The sequence below is a fragment of the Chiloscyllium plagiosum genome, chromosome 14, assembly GCF_004010195.1.
Source record: "Chiloscyllium plagiosum isolate BGI_BamShark_2017 chromosome 14, ASM401019v2, whole genome shotgun sequence".
NCBI lineage: Eukaryota > Metazoa > Chordata > Chondrichthyes > Orectolobiformes > Hemiscylliidae > Chiloscyllium > Chiloscyllium plagiosum.
The window spans coordinates 46,057,718-46,077,096 of NC_057723.1; the positions used below are offsets into that span (position 1 = coordinate 46,057,718).

The 19,379-nt window shown below is 40.9% G+C and overlaps 2 protein-coding genes across 5 annotated transcripts in view; one reads left to right on the forward strand and one right to left on the reverse strand.

The window, feature by feature from the left end:
• Window positions 1–4,513, reverse strand: part of LOC122556923 (eukaryotic translation initiation factor 4E-1A-like) — a 16,408-nt gene extending 11,895 nt beyond the window's left edge. Inside the window, exons 1-3 of one of the 3 annotated variants that reach the window (XM_043704169.1) lie at window positions 4,426–4,513; window positions 2,489–2,589; window positions 366–461 (exon numbers count right to left, since the gene is read on the reverse strand). In XM_043704169.1, the coding sequence (XP_043560104.1) occupies window positions 366–461; window positions 2,489–2,589; window positions 4,426–4,443 (215 nt within the window). In that variant the 5' untranslated portion in view covers window positions 4,444–4,513. Of the gene's footprint in view, window positions 1–365; window positions 462–2,488; window positions 2,590–4,206; window positions 4,355–4,425 lie in introns of those variants that run through there. The other 2 variants (XM_043704168.1, XM_043704170.1) reach the window with 2 other exon arrangements.
• Window positions 4,514–17,185: 12,672 nt separating this feature from the next.
• Window positions 17,186–19,379, forward strand: part of sncb (synuclein, beta) — a 92,340-nt gene continuing 90,146 nt past the window's right edge. Inside the window, exons 1-3 of one of the 2 annotated variants that reach the window (XM_043703728.1) lie at window positions 17,186–17,383; window positions 17,624–17,767; window positions 18,285–18,323. In XM_043703728.1, the coding sequence (XP_043559663.1) occupies window positions 17,647–17,767; window positions 18,285–18,323 (160 nt within the window). In that variant the 5' untranslated portion in view covers window positions 17,186–17,383; window positions 17,624–17,646. Of the gene's footprint in view, window positions 17,384–17,423; window positions 17,523–17,623; window positions 17,768–18,284; window positions 18,324–19,379 lie in introns of those variants that run through there. The other variant, XM_043703729.1, reaches the window with a different exon arrangement.

Here is a 19,379-nt window from a genome sequence, read left to right on the forward strand (position 1 = left end):
AACCACAACAAGCACCCGAGCTACAAATCTTCGCATAAACTTTAATCACAGAGCATGCTGAGATGTGGGAAGTACTTAATTTCAAGTCAAAAATCTACAAATTATTTGCTTAAGCATATAGCTTTGAGATTTTTAAAGGTTTAGATGTAGCACAAATTTGGGTCTAATTTGTCTTAGATCAGTAGCAGTACATGCTTAGCACGAGCAAACAGGATCAGTGCTGTCACTGAAAATAAATTCTTCTCAGTTCACTACTAACAGTATTATTTCATTCAAAGACTGCAGCAAGAAATCTTTCTTAATATTTTCCACTTCCATTTTCTGGAAACTACTTCTGTTGTATTTAAAATTCTACCAATACTTACGCCCAAAAATCCTCCACGGTGTCAAATTTAGTAACAAGACGAAGATTTGCCTGCCAGGGCTTATTTTTATCATTTTTGTAAAACCAGAGAGTCCACCTGTGTTCGAAACAAGAACACATGAAGTGAAATATTCTAGATAATTTACAACCATTTTACTGTTTCATTTTAAATCAACTAATGAACAATTTGCTTCAAATTGCATTTAAACTTACGATACTGTTCATTTCCATGAGGGGTAGAAATTTCAGGTGCTATCAAAGAGTTTATATGAAATGGGTACAACAATTAGTTTAGTTTTCATAAAGTGCAGCACTCACTTTCTCCATAAAATGAGTATAGTCACAAGAACATTGGAAAATGAAGATCCTGCATCCCAGGTAATAAGCAATTGCACCTCAACAAGAACTAATTTGGAGGAACTCTTTCAAAACTTACCAAAGGCTCATAAAAGATTGAATACTTACCACTTAGATCATATTTATATAGAACATTTCCAGAGCAGTCAGATTAAATAGTATAAACCAGTTCTTGCTTTCAGCAAGGTCCATGATTCACTACATCTAGATGTAGTTCATGCCTAGTGCCTTCGCATGGCAGGGTAGTAGTAATGCTGGAGAAGGTTCAGTGCTGGACCATTCAACTAATTATCTTCCAAAACAGTGTGTGCATAACAAATGGACTGCAGCTGTTCAAAAAGCTCACTCAGTGCAATGGTCAAGGGTAGTCAGACTTGGGCTAGACAATACAGGCTTGCTTACATAGTAATAAAGATACATTTTAAATATATCCTAGTCTAGAAGCTATGATATAACTATGCATATTTACTTCAGGTTACAAAGGGTGGGAATGAATAACTAAATTCCTGCATGTAAAATAAAGACTGGCAAAGTAGTTGAAACTAGTATGCCAGATTTACTCTATTCCCTTTGCATGGATAAAGATATTTACCAAAAGGCTATTACTAATGTGGAAAATACTTAATGGTCATTGCACTTTATTGGTCAGGGATGTGCCAGGCAGGTTATATCAGGAAATGTTAGACGCGTTTTTTTAAATTTGTTCCAAACGATGACACTTTTATTTCAACTTAGTACATAAATAGCCTTGGACCTCCATGTACTATAATAGATGCTATTGTCTAAAGAGTAAAAAAGGTAACTTCCAATTTCAGAAAATTAGTATTTTGGTGTCTTCAAATGGTCCACATAAGTAAATATAACATATTTTTCATATTTCCTACCATTTCCCTATAAAAAGTTCCAGACTGAATTGCATTATGCCACAACCTATCTTTCTACTGTTCATGACAAAGGCACCATCAGCACAGATTAAAAAAAAGTCCATTAAAAAAAAGGGGGCAACTTGCCTACTGAAAGCCAAAAATCATGATACTAACACATCCAAATCAGATTTATCAAATCAAACAAAATCATATCCCTTTGAGATCTCTGTATTCCTCCATTCTGTTTTCTAACACATTCATTAATCTTCATATAACAAATGGTAACCTTGTTTGACAATGGAGATTTTAAATTTTAACTCCCTGAAACCATCAGTTTAACATGTCCAAATGGTTCACAACAAACTACAGTATTTGGTAACACTCCAGTTAAGCACTATCATTTTACCTTAATAAGAAAAATGGTGTCATTTACATCTAGCAAGGTGTATTTACACACGGTAGCTAACTGGTGATCTAAAATAGCACTATTTAAAATGATAGCAGATCTAGTCGGATTAAGTTCAATCTTGCTAGAGGAGTTCATTTATATGGCGTACTTACAAGTAATATTACAGAACAGACCCATGTTGACTCCAAATTGCACTGAAGTATCAGTTGACAGCGTTGCAAAAAAAAAAAGGGAATAGAAATGCTAAGCACTCTTGATCACAATTCAAATGAGCCATGCAAACATTAAGCAAGGCCAGCACAGATTGCTCACAAAATGAACAGCATCTTAATACGTAGTAACTGGGTTTGCATTTTGAAAATACTATTTTGCTTACACTAAACAACAGCCATTAAGAAGTATTTCTTTTTTAAAAAAAAATGTTTTAAATGCCAAATGTCAAACACTAGTTTTCTTAATAAATCTTTTACGAAGCATAAAGTTATATTATACCTGTTTTGCAAAGGATGCTTCATATATGGTTGAACAATCAGAATCTCCTTCCTAGAGGACTTCCTGGTCTCTTCAGACTCTTGAAGAGCTGCCAGGTCAGCCTTTAAAAGAAACCAAATGCTTAAAAGTGTATAAACTAATACTGCTTGTATAAAGAATTCTAGTTATACCACAATCCATGTTGTACTGCAATAATAAAGATGGACTCAAACAAGATTTTATACATCAAAGTCAAAAATCATGGAATGGCTTACTATATCACAATTGGGAGAATGCTTTAGGAAATGCAGCAGTTCTTCTCAAAGAGAAGAACCATAATAACGTTCTCAACACAACATGGAATAAACAGCAATATCACGGACAAAAGAAAATCAAGTGCTGCTCATATTAAAAAAGGAAAGGCAGAGTGAAGACATGCCGTCCAGAGGGCTCACATCTTTATTGTGCATCATACCCATTGGTCTGCAATTGTACAAGTCATTTTTGCTGCAAGATTGCTTTTAATTTGGCTTCTAAAACCAAACAGCCCTGTGAAACTGCATTGGTAGAAGTCTCCATTTTGCAGATGTAGCAAAGGTACAGAAACAAGTACCAACTACAAATGTGGGACATGTCGAATTATTGTTTTTATGCTAAGTTTAACATTTACCACCAGGATGGCTGAGGAAAAGAGAAAAAAAAACTGGAAGGTGGAAGATGAACATGCTGAGAATTATACATTTTTATCAATCAGATGTTGTGGCACTCCACAACTTTAGCAGGAGCATTGCTAGTGTTATCATTACTCTCTAATGGAAGATAGAACAAACAAATCTACTTCTCAGTTTTAATCTCAATATTTAAAGTTAACTTTATTTCACCATACAAGATCAAACCAAATCAGATTGAGTCATACAAATGGAAACAGACCCCTCAGTCAACTAATCCACACCAATCACATTCCCAAAATAAAATAGCCCCACTTGCCTGCATTTGGCCTATATCCCTACAAACCTTTCCTATTCAGCAACTTATCCAGAAGGGTTTTCAAGTGTTGTAATTCTACCTGCATCTGCCACTTCCTCTGACAGTTCATTCCACACATGAACCATTTCATGTAAAAAAAATTGCCCCTCATGTCTTTTTTTAAAAATCTCTCTTCCCACCTTTTAAAATAGAAAAGCCCCCATATTTGAAATCCCCCCACCCCACCACCCTAGGGAAAGGCCCTTGCTATTCACCATTTCTATGACCCTCATGATCTTATAAACTTCTGGAAGGTCACCCCTCAACCTCCTGTGCTTGAGTGAAAAAAAGTCCCAGCCTATTTTTTTATATAGAGCTCAAACCATTCATTCCCAGCAACATCCTAGCAAATCTTCTCTGAACCCTATCTAATTTAATAGTATCCTTCTTTGTAAGAGAGCGACCAGAACTGCACACAGTACTCCAGCTGTCTGTACCCAATAAATTAAGAGGAGTTGTGGTAGCAACATGCTCCCTCCAGTTTGCCACATTAAATATACTGAACATGTGGATCCCAGTCTTGCTCCAACCACAGAGAAATGTATGTGTTTGTTAAAACCTAAAAGAGAAAGGAGGGATTTATTTTAACAAGTTCCATTGAAAATTAGACTACCATTAATTTAGTTTCTACTCTTTCCTACTCGACTCCATCCAAGACTTATCAAATGTAAAAGGAAAGTGTGGAGGTTAGCCAAAAAAAAAATCAAAATTACATAGTCAGGATGCAAACGCATTTGCTCCTCGTGTGGCTAAAATTCAATGCAAGTAAAACGTAGCGGCGAAAAACAAATCTGGCCACAAATGAAAAAGAAATAGCAACGCGAGATAATTTAAAACTCTGGTTAAACCTATTTCCCAATTTAACAGCCTCTCATTAACCAAATTCCGTCGGACCCCGACGTCCCTCCCAAAACGATAGCAAACTCCCTCACCGATTTCGCTTTCGCCATATTGAAACGAAAAACCTCCAAACTGCTTGATCAATCCCCAATTTATGGGGTAAATTGATTACTTGTTAAAGAGACCGGATTCCAACTGTGCTGTCTGATTTAGGAATGGTAAAATGTGTCACAATGAAAGCAAATGGGCTCCCCAAACATCATCCCTAAAATTATAACAAATCATCTGATGATTCCGAGGTTTGATCGGGACTCACCTGATTTTAGCACGATTAACCTGGCAAAACTTCCACCTTATTTGAAAAGGTTTCCAATGGGGCAAAAAAATTGCTGGCAAAAAGCTGCTTATAAAGGACGATGGGAAAATTAAACATAAATAGCACTTAAAGGTCTAAACAGTAATATCTTCACATTGGTTGCTCATATTTAAAAGCATATCTTAATATTTTCAGCTGTTTTGAGGTAATAATCCAAGCAAAGCACAACGAATGGCATAGTTATCTGTAGTCAAGAAACAAAGTCTTATGCGAATTATTGGAACACACCAGTTATTTTATATCCTATTTAATAACTGGAAAAGAAAAGATTACTGAAATTAGAAGTTGTGACAAGGAAAGCTGTTACCTGTCACAAGCATACAGTCAATAAACATAGAATGGTACAGTACAGGAACAGGCCCTTTGGCCCACGATGTTATATTGAAATAGTTAGAGACATGTATTTGAAGGAGTTATAAAATGAGGGCTTCAAAGTGAAAGTGCAGGCTGAATATTTCCAGTCCCTGGGTGTTCTTCTGCTTTAAGCATCCTCTGGGTGCTGCAGAGTGTTATGGCTCGCTTGAACAATGTTCTGATGAAGCTCCTGTGAAAGAAATAGTCAAATGCATGGGCCAGTGGGGAGCTCCAGACCACCATATACAGGAAGGCCACCCACACAAAACAAGTATCCAACTACAACAGCAACTATCCCAACACCCACAAGTGGAGCTGCAGCAGAATATTGTTCAAGCAAGCCACACCTCACTGCAGCACCCCGGAGCACAGAGCTGAAAAAGAACACCTACACAATGTCTTCAGAAACAATGGGTACCCAAAAATCATAGTCCACCGATACCTATACAACAGACCACAACAGGAAGACACAGCACATCCTGACACACTGGCCACACTGCCATATATTAAGGACATATCAGAAATGACCACCAGATTACTTGTGCGTATGATGGTAGTCCATAAACCAACTATGACAGCTACTAACAAATATAAAGGATCCCATACCCACAACCAACAGGATCATGTCACATACGAAATATGGTGTAAAGATTACCAAAAGCACTACAGGAAGGAAATTAGTCACCAAGGGACACAAACATCAACTAGCCACCAAGAGACATGACCAGCTATCACTTGTATCCATACACGTGGACAATGAAAGACACCAATTCGACTGGGACAACGCATCCATCCTAGGACAAGCCAAACAGAAACATGCACCGGAATCCCTAAAAGGCTGGTGCTCAACCCAGAATTCCATTAACAAACATGTAGAGTTGGACCCAAGATACCAACCACTAAGAAACAGAATCAGCAACAAAACCGGAAATGACACCACCAACCCAGAGGACCTAGACACATAAATAGCAAGTAGGGCAGAACACCAACGCTTCTCCAGAGGCGCACTGATGATGTTAACTAGAATGGCAATGAAACATCTGTGAACAAGGTTACCAGCTCAGCAAGCAAGTCAATAACCTCAGATTAATGATAAGTAGTCAGGGCGCTTCACAGAGATCAGTCAGAGGTGTGATACTTATTAGTCAGGACTGTCCTTTCCTTTCAAGTGGTGTAAGCCACTCTCAACACTGAGCAATAATGTGATGTTATGTTAGACTGAGCATTAGGAAAAGAGTAGCACTGCTTTAGGCACAGATCTATCATGATATGATGCCAAGATGGGTAGTCTGTGTAGCTCCATTCTTCTAGCTGTAGTTACAATATCAATTGATCAGACAGGTGGGAGATTAAAATGGTAAAATATACAAATATGAGAATCTCTTTCCATGAAAGTGTTATTCATGTCACCTGTGTGCCATCAGAAGCTTTCCCCTTTTGTTTTCCTCCCACTACATGTAGAGATATTGGCTATTCTTGCCTGGCAGCAATTGACCTAGCACACAGCTGGGCTTCAAATATGGTACCATCAGTGGACAGCCAGAGGGGCCTAGCAGTGTCAAGTACTTCAATCACCAGTGAGTGCAAGACAAGCCAAAAGTGATGCTGTAGAGAAGTGTTACATATGTAATGATGTTAGCTATGGAGAATTGCATGAGATAATTTACTGGGAGAAACTATCTACGAAACGCCTGAATTTGACACTTTGCCAATTTGTTTAATAAGATTTTGCTCTGCAGATTATTGCCATTGGCACTGTTGCACTTAATATTCTTGAGGCAGGTATTCTTGAGGCAGGTTGCACATGCTTTGCATTTTTCCTTCTACTGATGCAGAGTTCATGTTGATATTTCTGTATCATTAGGAGGAAATTAACAGCTAGGTAACAATCTATTTCTGGTGAAGCTAGAATTTGCATTCCTCTGTGGCCCCTCCATTCCTTCCTCCAAAAGGCATGGATGAATGTTGATGTGGTACCTTTTGAAACTTGGTCACATATATATTGAATTTCCTCACCCAATTATGGTACTAGACTTCTTCACTAAGTAATGAAAGAAAACACTAAAATATCCTTTAAATTCTTTTAACATTTTTTACTCTTGATTCTATAAAGGCTTTTGCATAAGCACTATATATGCACAGACACAAATGTTTACATTATGTGGGCAAGTATTATAACTATTCTATTAGCATTAACACCAGAGTTGTATGAATCACTGGAGGTTAATTCTATTGGCAAATTCATTTAGGACCAAAATACTTCTTTTCTTGAGACACTTGTTACCCAATTCTAGATCCCCTGAGGATGTTAAGAGTTAACCATAAAGTGCGGGACTGGTCACATGTAGGTCATGCCAGGTGAGTTAAGTTTCTTTTCTTAAGGATATTAATGAACTGAATTCAATATTTATGACAGTAGTACTTACAGTGATTTTCTGATTCCAGCCTGGCAGGAATATGAACTATGAATTCTTTAGCTTGTCTAGTCGAGTACCATAACTGCTAAGTGCTATTCCCATACAAACGCTGATGAAAATTGGTTGAAATGTAACAGATCTCAGCCAATTTTTTCTGATTGGTTATCTATACTCACTTCACACATATTGACATTGAAACATCTTCCTTAGCTTGTCACACAAGCTATTTGGCAGTTTAAGATGAGAGACTGTCAGCCATGGATCAGGTTGACCTTTATCAGAAGGTCAATCCTTACTTCTGAGGCTTGAGAAGGTACTAAGGTTGTCACTTCAGCACAATGCCAAAGGAATAATGCACAGTCAGAGATGAGTATTTCAGATTAGATGTAGACCTAAAATAACCCCTGAAACTATTTCAAAGCAAATTAGAGATGGCGAGATCCCTTTTCTCTTGTTTGACTTGTTCAAATGTGAATGTCAATGCCACAAGTATAATCTTATCAATAAAGTAATTAGATTAAATTTATGATTGATTTTCTGATAGAAGGATTTGCTTGACCCCTTACAAACACCAGCACAATTATCTGTAATCCGCATGAAATAGATTATAAATTGAAGGATTCTTGACATGGGAAATCACAGAAAGAAAAGGAGCAGGAGAGGTTCTCATAGATCCAGCTCACTGGGGAGTGAGCTTAGCTCTACGCTCAGCTGAAAAAGGTAGCAAGACTTTAGGAACCCAGCTTTTAATATAAACTTGTATGTGAACTTGTAACTGTATAAGGTACTGCAAAATTTATTGGAGAGCTGCTGCAACATTCCACAGAATATGAAAGATTTGCTTTCAACTTGTGTTGTCTTCTATGGCAAGACATCAACACTCTGCAATATTGAAGGCAATCTCAACCTAGTTAATATAAGTATAAAATTGCACAGACATCCACGAGATCAAATGGTTGATTAAAGTAGCAGTAAATACTTGTTTTCAAAGGCAAGTGTGAGGTCATCTTCTTTTAACCTAAATAGGAAAGAACACAGTCCTTTCTAAATGGTTTTGTGACTGTGATATGAACTGCATTCACTTTTTCGGTCTCTGACATTCCACTGTACTGCAAATCAGTGGGATGGATGATGGATGTTTTACATATTGCCACGACTGAGCCTATAGGCAATCTGTAATATAGAGCTGCCATGGAGCTAGTCACCAAAGAATTGGGTTAAGGAAAGGTGAAACATGCATCGGAAACTACTGTGGGAGTGTTTCTCTTGTGTGAAATAGCCCCTTTTCTCAGCTGTCAATAAGCAGTCTTAATATTTGGTTAAGATATCTTTTATCAATGGCAAGGTAACAATGGCATCCAGAAGAGTTCCTAAGTGGGCACTGAATACCCAAAAGATGGGTGGGACAACTGAGCTTTCCCCCCTTCCCAGTTAAAGGCTAACAATGGTGGTTAATGACCCAGGCATAGCATCAATAGTATGATACCCAATTCTGCATTCTCTGCCTGACAGCTGCTTGTCCGAGGCTGTGAACTTCCACCCTTCAAATTTATCCCTCCTATCATCAGCCAATGGCAATGATTTTCTTTGCCTGCTTTTTCCAAACCTGAAGTCGTTGTCCACACTTCTATCAAATCTCCCTTTCAATTTCCAAAGAGAACAGCCCCAGCTTCTGCAACTGAATCCTGTAGATAAAAATTCCCTTTCTTGGAGCCATTCTGGTAAGTCTCCTCAATACCCTCTCAAGATCCCTCACATTTTTCTGAAAGAACTGGATACAATACTCCAGTTGTGGTCAAACAAGATTTTATAAAAGTTCATCATAATTTCCTTGCTTTTTGCTCTCAATATCTTTCATTATGAAGTCTAGGATCTCATATACTTTGCTAATCATTCTCCCAATATATCCTGACACCAATAATACCCTTGCACTTATATCCTCAAGTCCCTCTGTCCTTGGACACTTCTTGCACCTGTTGCCTCTTTCCATCCCTTCCGTCAAAATGCATCACTTCATATTTCCCTATACTAAATTTGATGTGCCACGTATCTGCCAATTCTGTTGGCTTATCTAAATTCGCTTACATTGGTTTCTGTCATGTTCTCTTTTTATCACTCCTCCAAGTTTGATACCATCAACAAATTTTGAAATTTTATGCTGTATTCCATGTAATTTATATGTAAAAACCTATTGTCTTCAAAACAACCCTTGGAGAACATTATTGTCTACCACTCACTTGTCTGAAAAATAATCATTTTCTATAACTTTCATTTTCTTTTCCAAGCTGATAGAATCCCTTCTATTTTGTGAACCGCAATTTTGTTAACCAACCTTTTAGGTGTGCTTTGTCAAATGCTTTGAAAGAAGTCATACAGACAATGCTCATTGCATTCCCTTCATCAAATGTAGTGCAACCAAAATTGCAGATGAGACAAAAATAGGTGGAAAGGCAAGGAGAGAAAGGGATACAAATAATTTACAGATTACAACAGTGTGATCAGGTCCATGACTCACAACAGTATGATCAGGTCCCCCTTGTTCTCACTTTTCATCCCACCAGCCTCTGAGCTCAAAGGATCATTCTCTACCATTTCAGACAACTCCAACAGAATGCACCACCAAACACATCTTCCCCTCACTCTCCCTATCTGCATTTCATAGGGATCATTCCCTCAGGACACCCTAGTCCACTCCTCAACCACCAACACCAACTCCATTTCTATAGCACCTTCCCATGTAACTGCAGAAGGTGCAACACATATCCTTCACCTTCTCTTTGGTCACCATCCAAGGACCTAAACAGTCTTTCCAGGTGAAGCAACATTTCACTTGTACCTCTTCTAATCTTGTGTATTATGTTCGCTGCACCCAATGTGGTCTACTCTACATTAGAGAAATCAAACACAGACTGTGTGACCGCTTTGCAGAACACCTCCAATCCATGCAAAGCCAATCATTGTAACATAGCATCCTGCTAGCATGCCCACTATCTGTCCTCAACATTATGCAATGTTCCAGCGAATCATGGTGAAAACTGGAGGAACAACATGTCATCTTCAAACTAGGCACTTTACAACCCTCTGGGTTTAATATTAACTTCAAGACCTTCAAATTGTGAACCCATTCCTTCCCTTTATTTTAGCTTTGCTTGTTGCATTCTCTGTCACCATGTCCTGTCTCCCGTCCCCCCACTGCTGTGGGACTGTATGTTCTTTCCAGTCTGGCAGTTAGACTCATCATTGTTCTGTCTATCTCACATTCTGATCACTTAACCTGAACTATCAACATCCTTTCTCCTCCAGCACTCCAATTATACCCCCACCTCGACCCCCCTCCCCATGTTGATAAATGCTGCCCCCTCCACACTCAATTCAGCTCTGATGAAGAGTTATCTAGACTTGAAATGTTAGCTTGCTTTCTCTCCATGGATGCTGCCTGACCTGTTGAGATCTCCAGCATTTTTTGGCTTCTTTGGTTTATAGAGAGATATTGATAAGTTAAGTAACTGGGCAAAAAGTTGGCAAATGGATTATAATTTGGGGAAATGTGAAGTTGCTTGGAAAGGAGCACAAAAAAAAATTGCTAATTAAATGGAGAAAAATCGCAGAAAGCTGAAATACAAAGGGACTTGGGAATAGTTCTGCACAAAATACAGAAAGCTAGCTCACAGATGCATCAGTTAATCAGGAAGGTTGATCAAACTTTGACCTTTATTTCAAGGGAGTTGAAGCATAAGAGTAGGGAAGTCAAACAGGTTGGGACTCTACTCACTGGAGTTGAGAAGAATGAAAGGTAATCTCATTGAAACATTTAGGATTCTCAAAGGGCTGAACGGAGTAAATGCTGAGAGAATTTTTCCTCTTTTGGGAGAGACTAGGACCAGACTGTATAGTTTCAGAGTAAGGGGATACCAGTTTAGGAGTGAGGTGAGGTGGAATTTCTTCTCTAAGAGGATTGTGAGTCCTTGGAACTCCATGTCACAGAGGGCTACGGGGAGCAATTCCTTGTGTATTTAAAGCTGATACTAATAAATTCTTGCTTAATAGAGAAATCAAGAGCTGCTGGGAAACTGGAGGAAAATGGAAATGAGGAATGTTGGATTAGTCATGATTCTACTGGATTGGATTAAAAGGGCTGAACTGCCTACTCCTGTTTTTATTTCTTATAGTCTTATAATCTATTAACCTTCTCTGTTATTAATTAAAAACATTCAATTAGTTTAGTCAAACATTGTCTGCCTTGTATAAATCAGGAGTCATTTTCCTTGATTAGTTCAAATCTCTTCAAGCTACTGTTGATATTTTCCTTGATTAATATTTCTCAAACCTGACTAACCACTGATGATACATTAACTACTCTATAACTGCTATGACCAGTTATTTAATGCGATTGTTTCATCAAACTGTTCACACATATTTTGACACACTTCCACAGTAGATGAGACCTGACCTCTGGTCACCTACACCAGTGGTAGGGACACTAAGATTGCCCCACAAGACTCCAAACATTAAACATTTAATGCCAGTTTGAGAGATTTCTTCTGAAACTCATAATTCCAACCATCTGCCAAGGTGGGATTTAAGCCCAGGTCTCCAGCAGATTGCCTATGTCTCTGGATTTCAAATTCATTCACCTGTGCAATCACCTTATTAGTAGGACTAGCCTCACACTCTTTCATTTATAAGCATGTCACATTTGCCATTCTCCAATTCTCTGGCACCTTCTTTGCATTTTGGGAAGATTGGAAAATTATGCTAAACCATTCTGCTATATCTCTACCTTCACTTCATTTAATAATCTGGGACGGAAGTCATCTGGGCCAGGTGACCTATTCACTTTGATCATAGTCACATCTTTCAGTGCATTCTACCTATCAATATTCATCCTACCAACCACCTCTATGTCTTATGCTTCTATCAACAGTACCCATTAAGGTATTTTAATCTTGTACTGCATTTTGAAAACTATGTGACCCTCTTTTCCCCTAAAAGGATTCTCGCCATCTCTTACTACCTGCTTACTATTTTTCATATCCGTGGAATTTTGTTTCGTTCCCTTTTATGTTTACTAGGAGAAAGTAAGGACTGCAGATGCTGGAGAGTCAGAGTCAAAAATTGTGACACTGGAAAAGCACAGCAGGTCAGGTAGCATCTGAGGAGCAGGTGAGTTGACATTTCGGGCATAAGCCATTTATTAGGAAGGTGGAGGGGAGAAGGGGCTGAGACATACATAGGGAGATGGGGGTGGGGCTGGGAGGAAGGTTGGTGGGATGGTGATAGGCGGATGGAGGTAGGAGATGATTGTGATAGGGTGAAGCGGATAGGTGGGAAGGAAGATGATCTGACCTACCTGTCCATCATCCTTCCAACCTTTGGTTCCATTACCTTTCATCTTATTGAGATGTACCTCCCCATAGTGCAGCATTTCCTTCTTAAAGCTCATCCCTTGCTCCATTGCAATATTTTCCTATCAGTCTTGGGTTTCATTTTACTCTGTTTTGTCCATGCTTAGGACACTTCAACCGGTTTATTTATTAAAAACACTTTACCCATATGCTGTTGGTGAGATGGATAAAGGGGCACAGAATTGAATTTGCTGTTCAACTGAATTTCATTAGCAAAATGTTTCTTATTAAAAACACTATGTAAACATTTCCAAAAATTCCCACAATATTTATTATTTCTCTCATTCTATCTATCAAAGAAAGGATATTACCCTCAATGAATCATGCGTTTGAGTTGAATCGATTGAATCTCCTTCATCCCCAATGAAGAGCTGGCTGCCTTCCACAGGGTTGGGTTCTGCAGGTCAGGGTGGATCTTCTCCTGGATATTCTTAATTTCCTTCACTGTCTTCCACCATGAGTCTTGTTGTAAGTCTTTGCTGAGGGGATGGCTTCCAGGTATGTGCTTTTATTCCCCTTGCCCCGAATGTTCCATCGCTTTAGCCAGTGGCTTCATGAGTGGAGATTCAAAGCATCCGATGGAATTGCACCAATACCCTTCATTATTGCCATGCTGAGGAGGTGTAAAGTGTACGTCCTCAGGACTGGGTGGATGTCACGGTGCCAGAAAATCTGATCTCTATGACTCTATAATACTTCTCAATAAATAACCCTCGGGCTGGTTGTAGCTGTTTCCTCCTGAACCTTTGTGACATCTTTGACTTCAGTATGCATTGTTCTCTGTAGCTGATAGAAAACAAATAGCAGCAAATAGCTGTCAGGCCCAATTTCTCTGGCTAAGGATCAATTTAGAATATCCAACTTTGGGTCTGTGGTCACTTGGCCACAGCTGGCTAGAGAAAATGAGGTCTGCAGATGCTGGAGATCAGAGATGGAAATGTGTTGCTGGAGAAGCGCAGCAGGTCAGGCAGCATCTAGGGAACAGGAGAATCGACGTTTCGGGCATTAGCCCTTCTTCAGGAATGAGGAAAGTTTGTCCAGCAGGCTAAGATAAAAGATAGGGAGGAGGGACTTGGAGGAGGGGCGTCGGAAATGTGATAGGTGGAAAAAGGTCAAGGTGAGGGTGATAGGACAGATTGGGGTGGGGGCGGAGAGGTCGGGAAGAAGATTGCAGGTTAGGGAGGCGGTGCTGAATTTGATGGATTTGACTGAGACAGGCTGGGGGGAGGGGAAATGAGGAAACTGGTGAAATCCGAGTTCATCCCTTGTGGTTGGAGGGTTCCTAGCCGGAAGATGAGGCGTTCTTCCTCCAACCGTCGTTTCGCTGTGGTCTGACGATGGAGGAGTCCAAAGACCTGCATATCCTTGGTGGAGTGGGAGGGGGAATTGAAATGTTGAGCTACAGGGTGGTTGGGTTGGTTGGTCCGGGTGTCCCAGAGGTGTTCTCTGAAACGCTCCGCAAGTAGGCGGCCTGTCTCCCCAATATAGAGGAGGCCACATCGGGTACAGAGGATGCAATAGATGATATGTGTGGAGGTACAGGTAGAACCATTTTCATTCCACTGAATATCATCCTCTTCCAACTTATGCTTATTCTCTTTGCTCTTCTGAATTATTAGTCTACACTTATCATATATAATAGAGTCAAAGAGTTTTTAAAGCATGGAAAGAGGCCTTCTGGCCCATCATATCTGCACTCGTCTTCAAAAATTTGAGTTCTTTTTTCCAGCACGTGGCCGTTGGCCTTGTATGCTGTGGTAATTCTTAAAAGTCTTGAGGATTCCTGCATTAACCATCTTTTTAGGCATTGAGTTCCAGATCAATGGCTTCCTACATCATGGATCACCGCTGTAAGGTCCAATGACCTGTACATGATCCCTTTCCCTGCTGGCTTCTCCACTAACATGCCCAACCCAGTTAGCCTTCTCCTCAACAGCACCCTGGGCCCTGACTTCCCCTGGCTGGCATCAGAACACCCACTCTATTCTGGAGACTTGGGACTTTGAAGACTGGTCATAGTTCCAACCCTGTTAACTAGTGCCTTTTTATGTCTGTACATTCTGCTCTGCTGACTGTGATGCTGGAAAAGCACAGCCGGTCAGGCAGCTTTCGAGGATCAGGAGAATCAACATTTCAAGCATAAGCCCTTCGTTAGGAATGAGACTTGTGGCCCAAGGGAGCTAAGAGATAAATGGGAGGGGGGGGAAGGTAGGACTGTGGGGAAGGAAGTTGGGAATGCAATAAGTAGGTGAAGGTGGGGCTGAAGGTGATAGGTCGGAGAGGAGGGTGGAGCGGATAGGTGGGAAGGAAGATGGATAGGTAGGACAATTCAAGAGGATGGTGCCGAGTTGGAAGGTTGGATCTGGGATAAGCTGGGGGGAGGGGAAATGAGAAACTGGTGAAATGATCCTGTGTGGTTCAAGGGACCCAAGGTGGAAGATGAAGTGTTCTTCCTCCAGGGCATCAGGTAGTTAGGGTTTGGCAATAGAGGAGGCCCGGGACTTGCATGTCATTGGCCGAGTGGGAGGGCAAGTTAAAGTGTTCAGTCACCCAGCGGTGGTGTTGTTTAGTGCATGTGTCCCAGAGATGTTCTCTGAAATGTTCCACAAGTTGGCATCCTGTCTCCCCAATGTAGAGGAGACCACATGGAGAGCAACAGACACAGTAGATGATGTGTTTGGAAGTACAGGTAAATCTCTGTCAGATGTGAAAGGATGCTTTGGGACTTTGGACAGAAGTAAAAGGAGGTGGAATGGTCGCATGTTTTCGCATTTCTTGTGGTGGCAGGAGAAGGTGTCTAGAGTGGAGGGTGGGTTGGTGGGGAGCATGGACCTATCAAGGGAGTTGTGGGGAGGAATGGTCTCTCCAGAACACAGATAGGGGTGGGGAGGGAAATACATCCCTCGTGGTGGGGTCTGTTTGTAAGTGGTGGAAATAGCGGAGGATGATACAATGTATCCAGAGGTTGGTGGGGTGGAAGGTGAGGAGCAGGGGAGTTTGTCCTTGTTGCAAGGGAATTTCAAGAGGGATGGGGTTCAAGGACGGAGTTGCGGGAAATGGAAGAGATGCGCTGAAGGGCATTGTCAACCACGTGGAAGGGGAAATTGCGATCTTTGAAGAAAGAGGCCATCTGGGATGTTCGATGGTGGAATTGGTCCTCCTGGGAGCAGAAGTATGGAGCCGGAGGAAGTGAGAATAAGGGATAGCATTTTTGCAGGAGGCAGGATGGGAGGAGGTGTATTCAAGGTAGCTGTGGGAGTCGGTGGGTTTGTAGTACATGTCCGTGTAGTAGATCTATTTAACCCCACTGCGCTGTGGCCGAACAGTTTAACTCCCCCACTCACTCTGCCAAGGACATGCAAGTCCTGGGCCTCCTCCATCGCTAAACCCTAACCACCTGACGCCTTGAGGCGGAACACCTCATCTTCTGCCATGGGGCCATAGAACCACAAGAGATCATTGTGGATTTCACCACTTTCCTCATTTCCCCTCCCCCCACTTTATCCCAGTCCCAACCTTCCAGCTCAGCACCGCCCTCTTGAACTGTCCTACCTGTCCATCTTACTTCCTACCTGTCCACTCCACCCTTCTCTCTCACCTTTCACCTTCACCCCCACCTTCATCTACCTATCACATTCCCAACTATCTTCCCCCAGCCCCACTCCTCTCCCATTTATCTCTCAGCGCCCTTGAGCCACAAGCTTCATTCCTGACTAAGGGCTGGTGCTCGAAACGTTGACTCTCCTGCTCCTCAAATGCTCCCTGACCTGCTGTGCTTGTCCAGCACCACACTCTTTGACTCTGACCTCCAGCATCAGCAGTCCTCACTTTCTCCTCCATTCTGTTCTGCTGTGTTGTCACACCCTCGTTATCATCACCCCATAGCCACAGTGCGGTATTGTCTTGTCTTTTCCAAATCTCCTCTCAAATGATCTCCTGTTTGTCTGCAGTTACGACTTTCTAATTAATCGGAAACTTTGAGAAATGGGTAGGAAGGATTTAAAGCGCCCCAAACATGATCACATTCCGGAGGCATCTACCTTGATATAGAAACACCGTTTTCTAAATGTTGTTTTTTTTTTACCGTTTTTTCTATAATATAGAATTTTATGGACCAGGCTTTGTTGTTTCCTTTTTTTTCTTGTTTTTTTGCTGACTACCATCAATGTACGAAGGTGGGGGGAACAGCTTAAATATGTTGTTTGAAAATAAAGGGGGATTCCTCCCACCCATCATGCAACCTGAACACGCTCCTGGTTCTAGTCGAGTCGTACAGAGGATAACTGATCACTGGCGAAAAGAAAAATGTGACTTGTCTTAGGAGAATTACAATGCACGAGGGAGGGCGGGGAGTTTGAGGATGTGCGAGTGTCCGTGTGTGTGATTGCACGGTACTTTGGTGAAATCATAGGCTCTTCCTGGAGAGCTCTAGGGACAGCGAGAGGAGGGAAAGAGCCTCGGAGGGAGTACACCTCAGACAAGCAGCTTCAGCGGACAGGTCAGTGAATCGGTGGCATCATCACCGCCCAACTGGATGATCTCCATCCTCGCTTAAATCCGAAAGCCTCCCCCCCCCCCCTCGCTACATGATGTTTTGATCCCATCTACCCAATCCGTTATTATCCAGTTTGACAGAGGTCAGTATTGATGCTTGTATCATTTCTCTGTCGGTGCCTGTGATCTTCCTCATTATGTTTGACTGTTTTGAGGGTGAATGAATCAGGTGTTTATTCTACAGTGTTCCATTGAGCGAGGACCAAAATGGATGTTTTCATGAAAGGCTTGTCCAAAGCGAAGGAAGGAGTAGCTGCTGCAGCCGAGAAAACCAAGCAAGGAGTAGCAGAAGCGGCAGAGAAGACTAAAGAGGGAGTGCTATATGTTGGTATGTAGCCGTGAAAAGGCAGTGAACCTGCAAAGGAAGATAGCGTCGCCCCTTTCAGTTATACAATAAGTCATTCCTTTGGGCACTGACTGGACGGGCGACTTGCACAGTTATTACATTATAACGGGAGAAAAAGAAGGCTGTTCTTTCAATGGAATATTAGCAATAACTGTATCGGGTGTTTAAAAAAAAGCGGAAAACATTTAATCTCGGGGGATCGATCTAGTTTCCGCGTAGAGATACTTTGGCTGTCAGTTGGGGATTGATTCAAAGGTCTTTATTTCCGCTGAGCAGATGGGCCAGCCATATGGCACTCTCCTCCAGCCCAGAGAGAGAGAGAGAAGCTTTATCCAAGGATGTGGCACCCAACACATTCACACCACGTCTGCCATTTAAAAAAAAAGGCAAAAGTAATCATGACATATTACAAGAAATGTTACATACTTAGGGGATGATCGGCAACATTATGAATTCAGACAATTGCCCCAGGGATAATATGTCTTTATTTAACCTTTAGGCTCCAAAACCAAAGAAGGTGTTTCAAGTGTTGTCTCAGGTAAGTTCCCACCAATGTTTAATATGACAGAATAATTGAAATGCAGAAGTGACATTATTGTTTTCAATGTGTTTTAATCGAATGTTTTCTGCCGTAACTATCAAGATTTATTGTAAGATATTGGTCCGGTATTTAATCCAAGTGTAAACGTCAATTTCAGAAGGTGATCAATCCATTAAGATCACCAATTCTTACAGTTCGACTTAGCAAGGTGTGAAAGTCGAGCAGGTTTGTCGGAAGTGCGGTTCTCATCTGCAATGTACCTGTAACTGAAAAAGTAACTTGTCATCCCGTGCTGTCCGTGAACTGCAATATATGCTGCGATTGCGAAGTGAAATAATACATGAATTAGTTTCACTTCAATAAATTGAAACGTTTCTTAGAAAGGGTGCATTGTGGATTAATCTGATCGTTACCATGAGTCGTAACAAATAAACACATATGAACATTTAGAATTAGCATGCTAATAATAAATGCAAAACATCAGGTTATATTCCGTCAGGTTTATTTGGAAACACTAGCTTTCGGAGCATTGCTCCTTCATCAGGTAACTGTTGAGTATAAGATCGTAAGACATAAAATTTCTCGCAAAAGTTTAGTGTGATGCAACTGAAATTATGTATTGAACAAGACTTGAATTGTTTGTAAAGTCACTCATCTTTTAGAATGCCCATGTTGTTTTCAGTTCTTTCATATGTTATCCCAGAAAATGTTCTAGAATTTACAAATGAAAGAACTGAAAACAACATGGTCATTCTAAAAGATGAGAAACTTAACAAACAATCGATGTCTTTTTCAATATATCATTTCAATTGCATCACACTATAAACTTCTGCTATAAATTCTGTGTCTTACGATCTTATACTCCATAACCACCACGGTGGCACAGTGGTTAGCACTGCTGCCTCACAGCACTAGGGTCCCAGGTTCGGAGTTTTCACATTCTCCCTGTGTCTGTGCGGGTTTCCTCCCACAGTCCAAAAATGTGCAGGTTAGGTGAATTGGCCATGCTAAATTGCCCGTAGTGTTAGGTGAAGGGGTAAATGTAGGGGAATG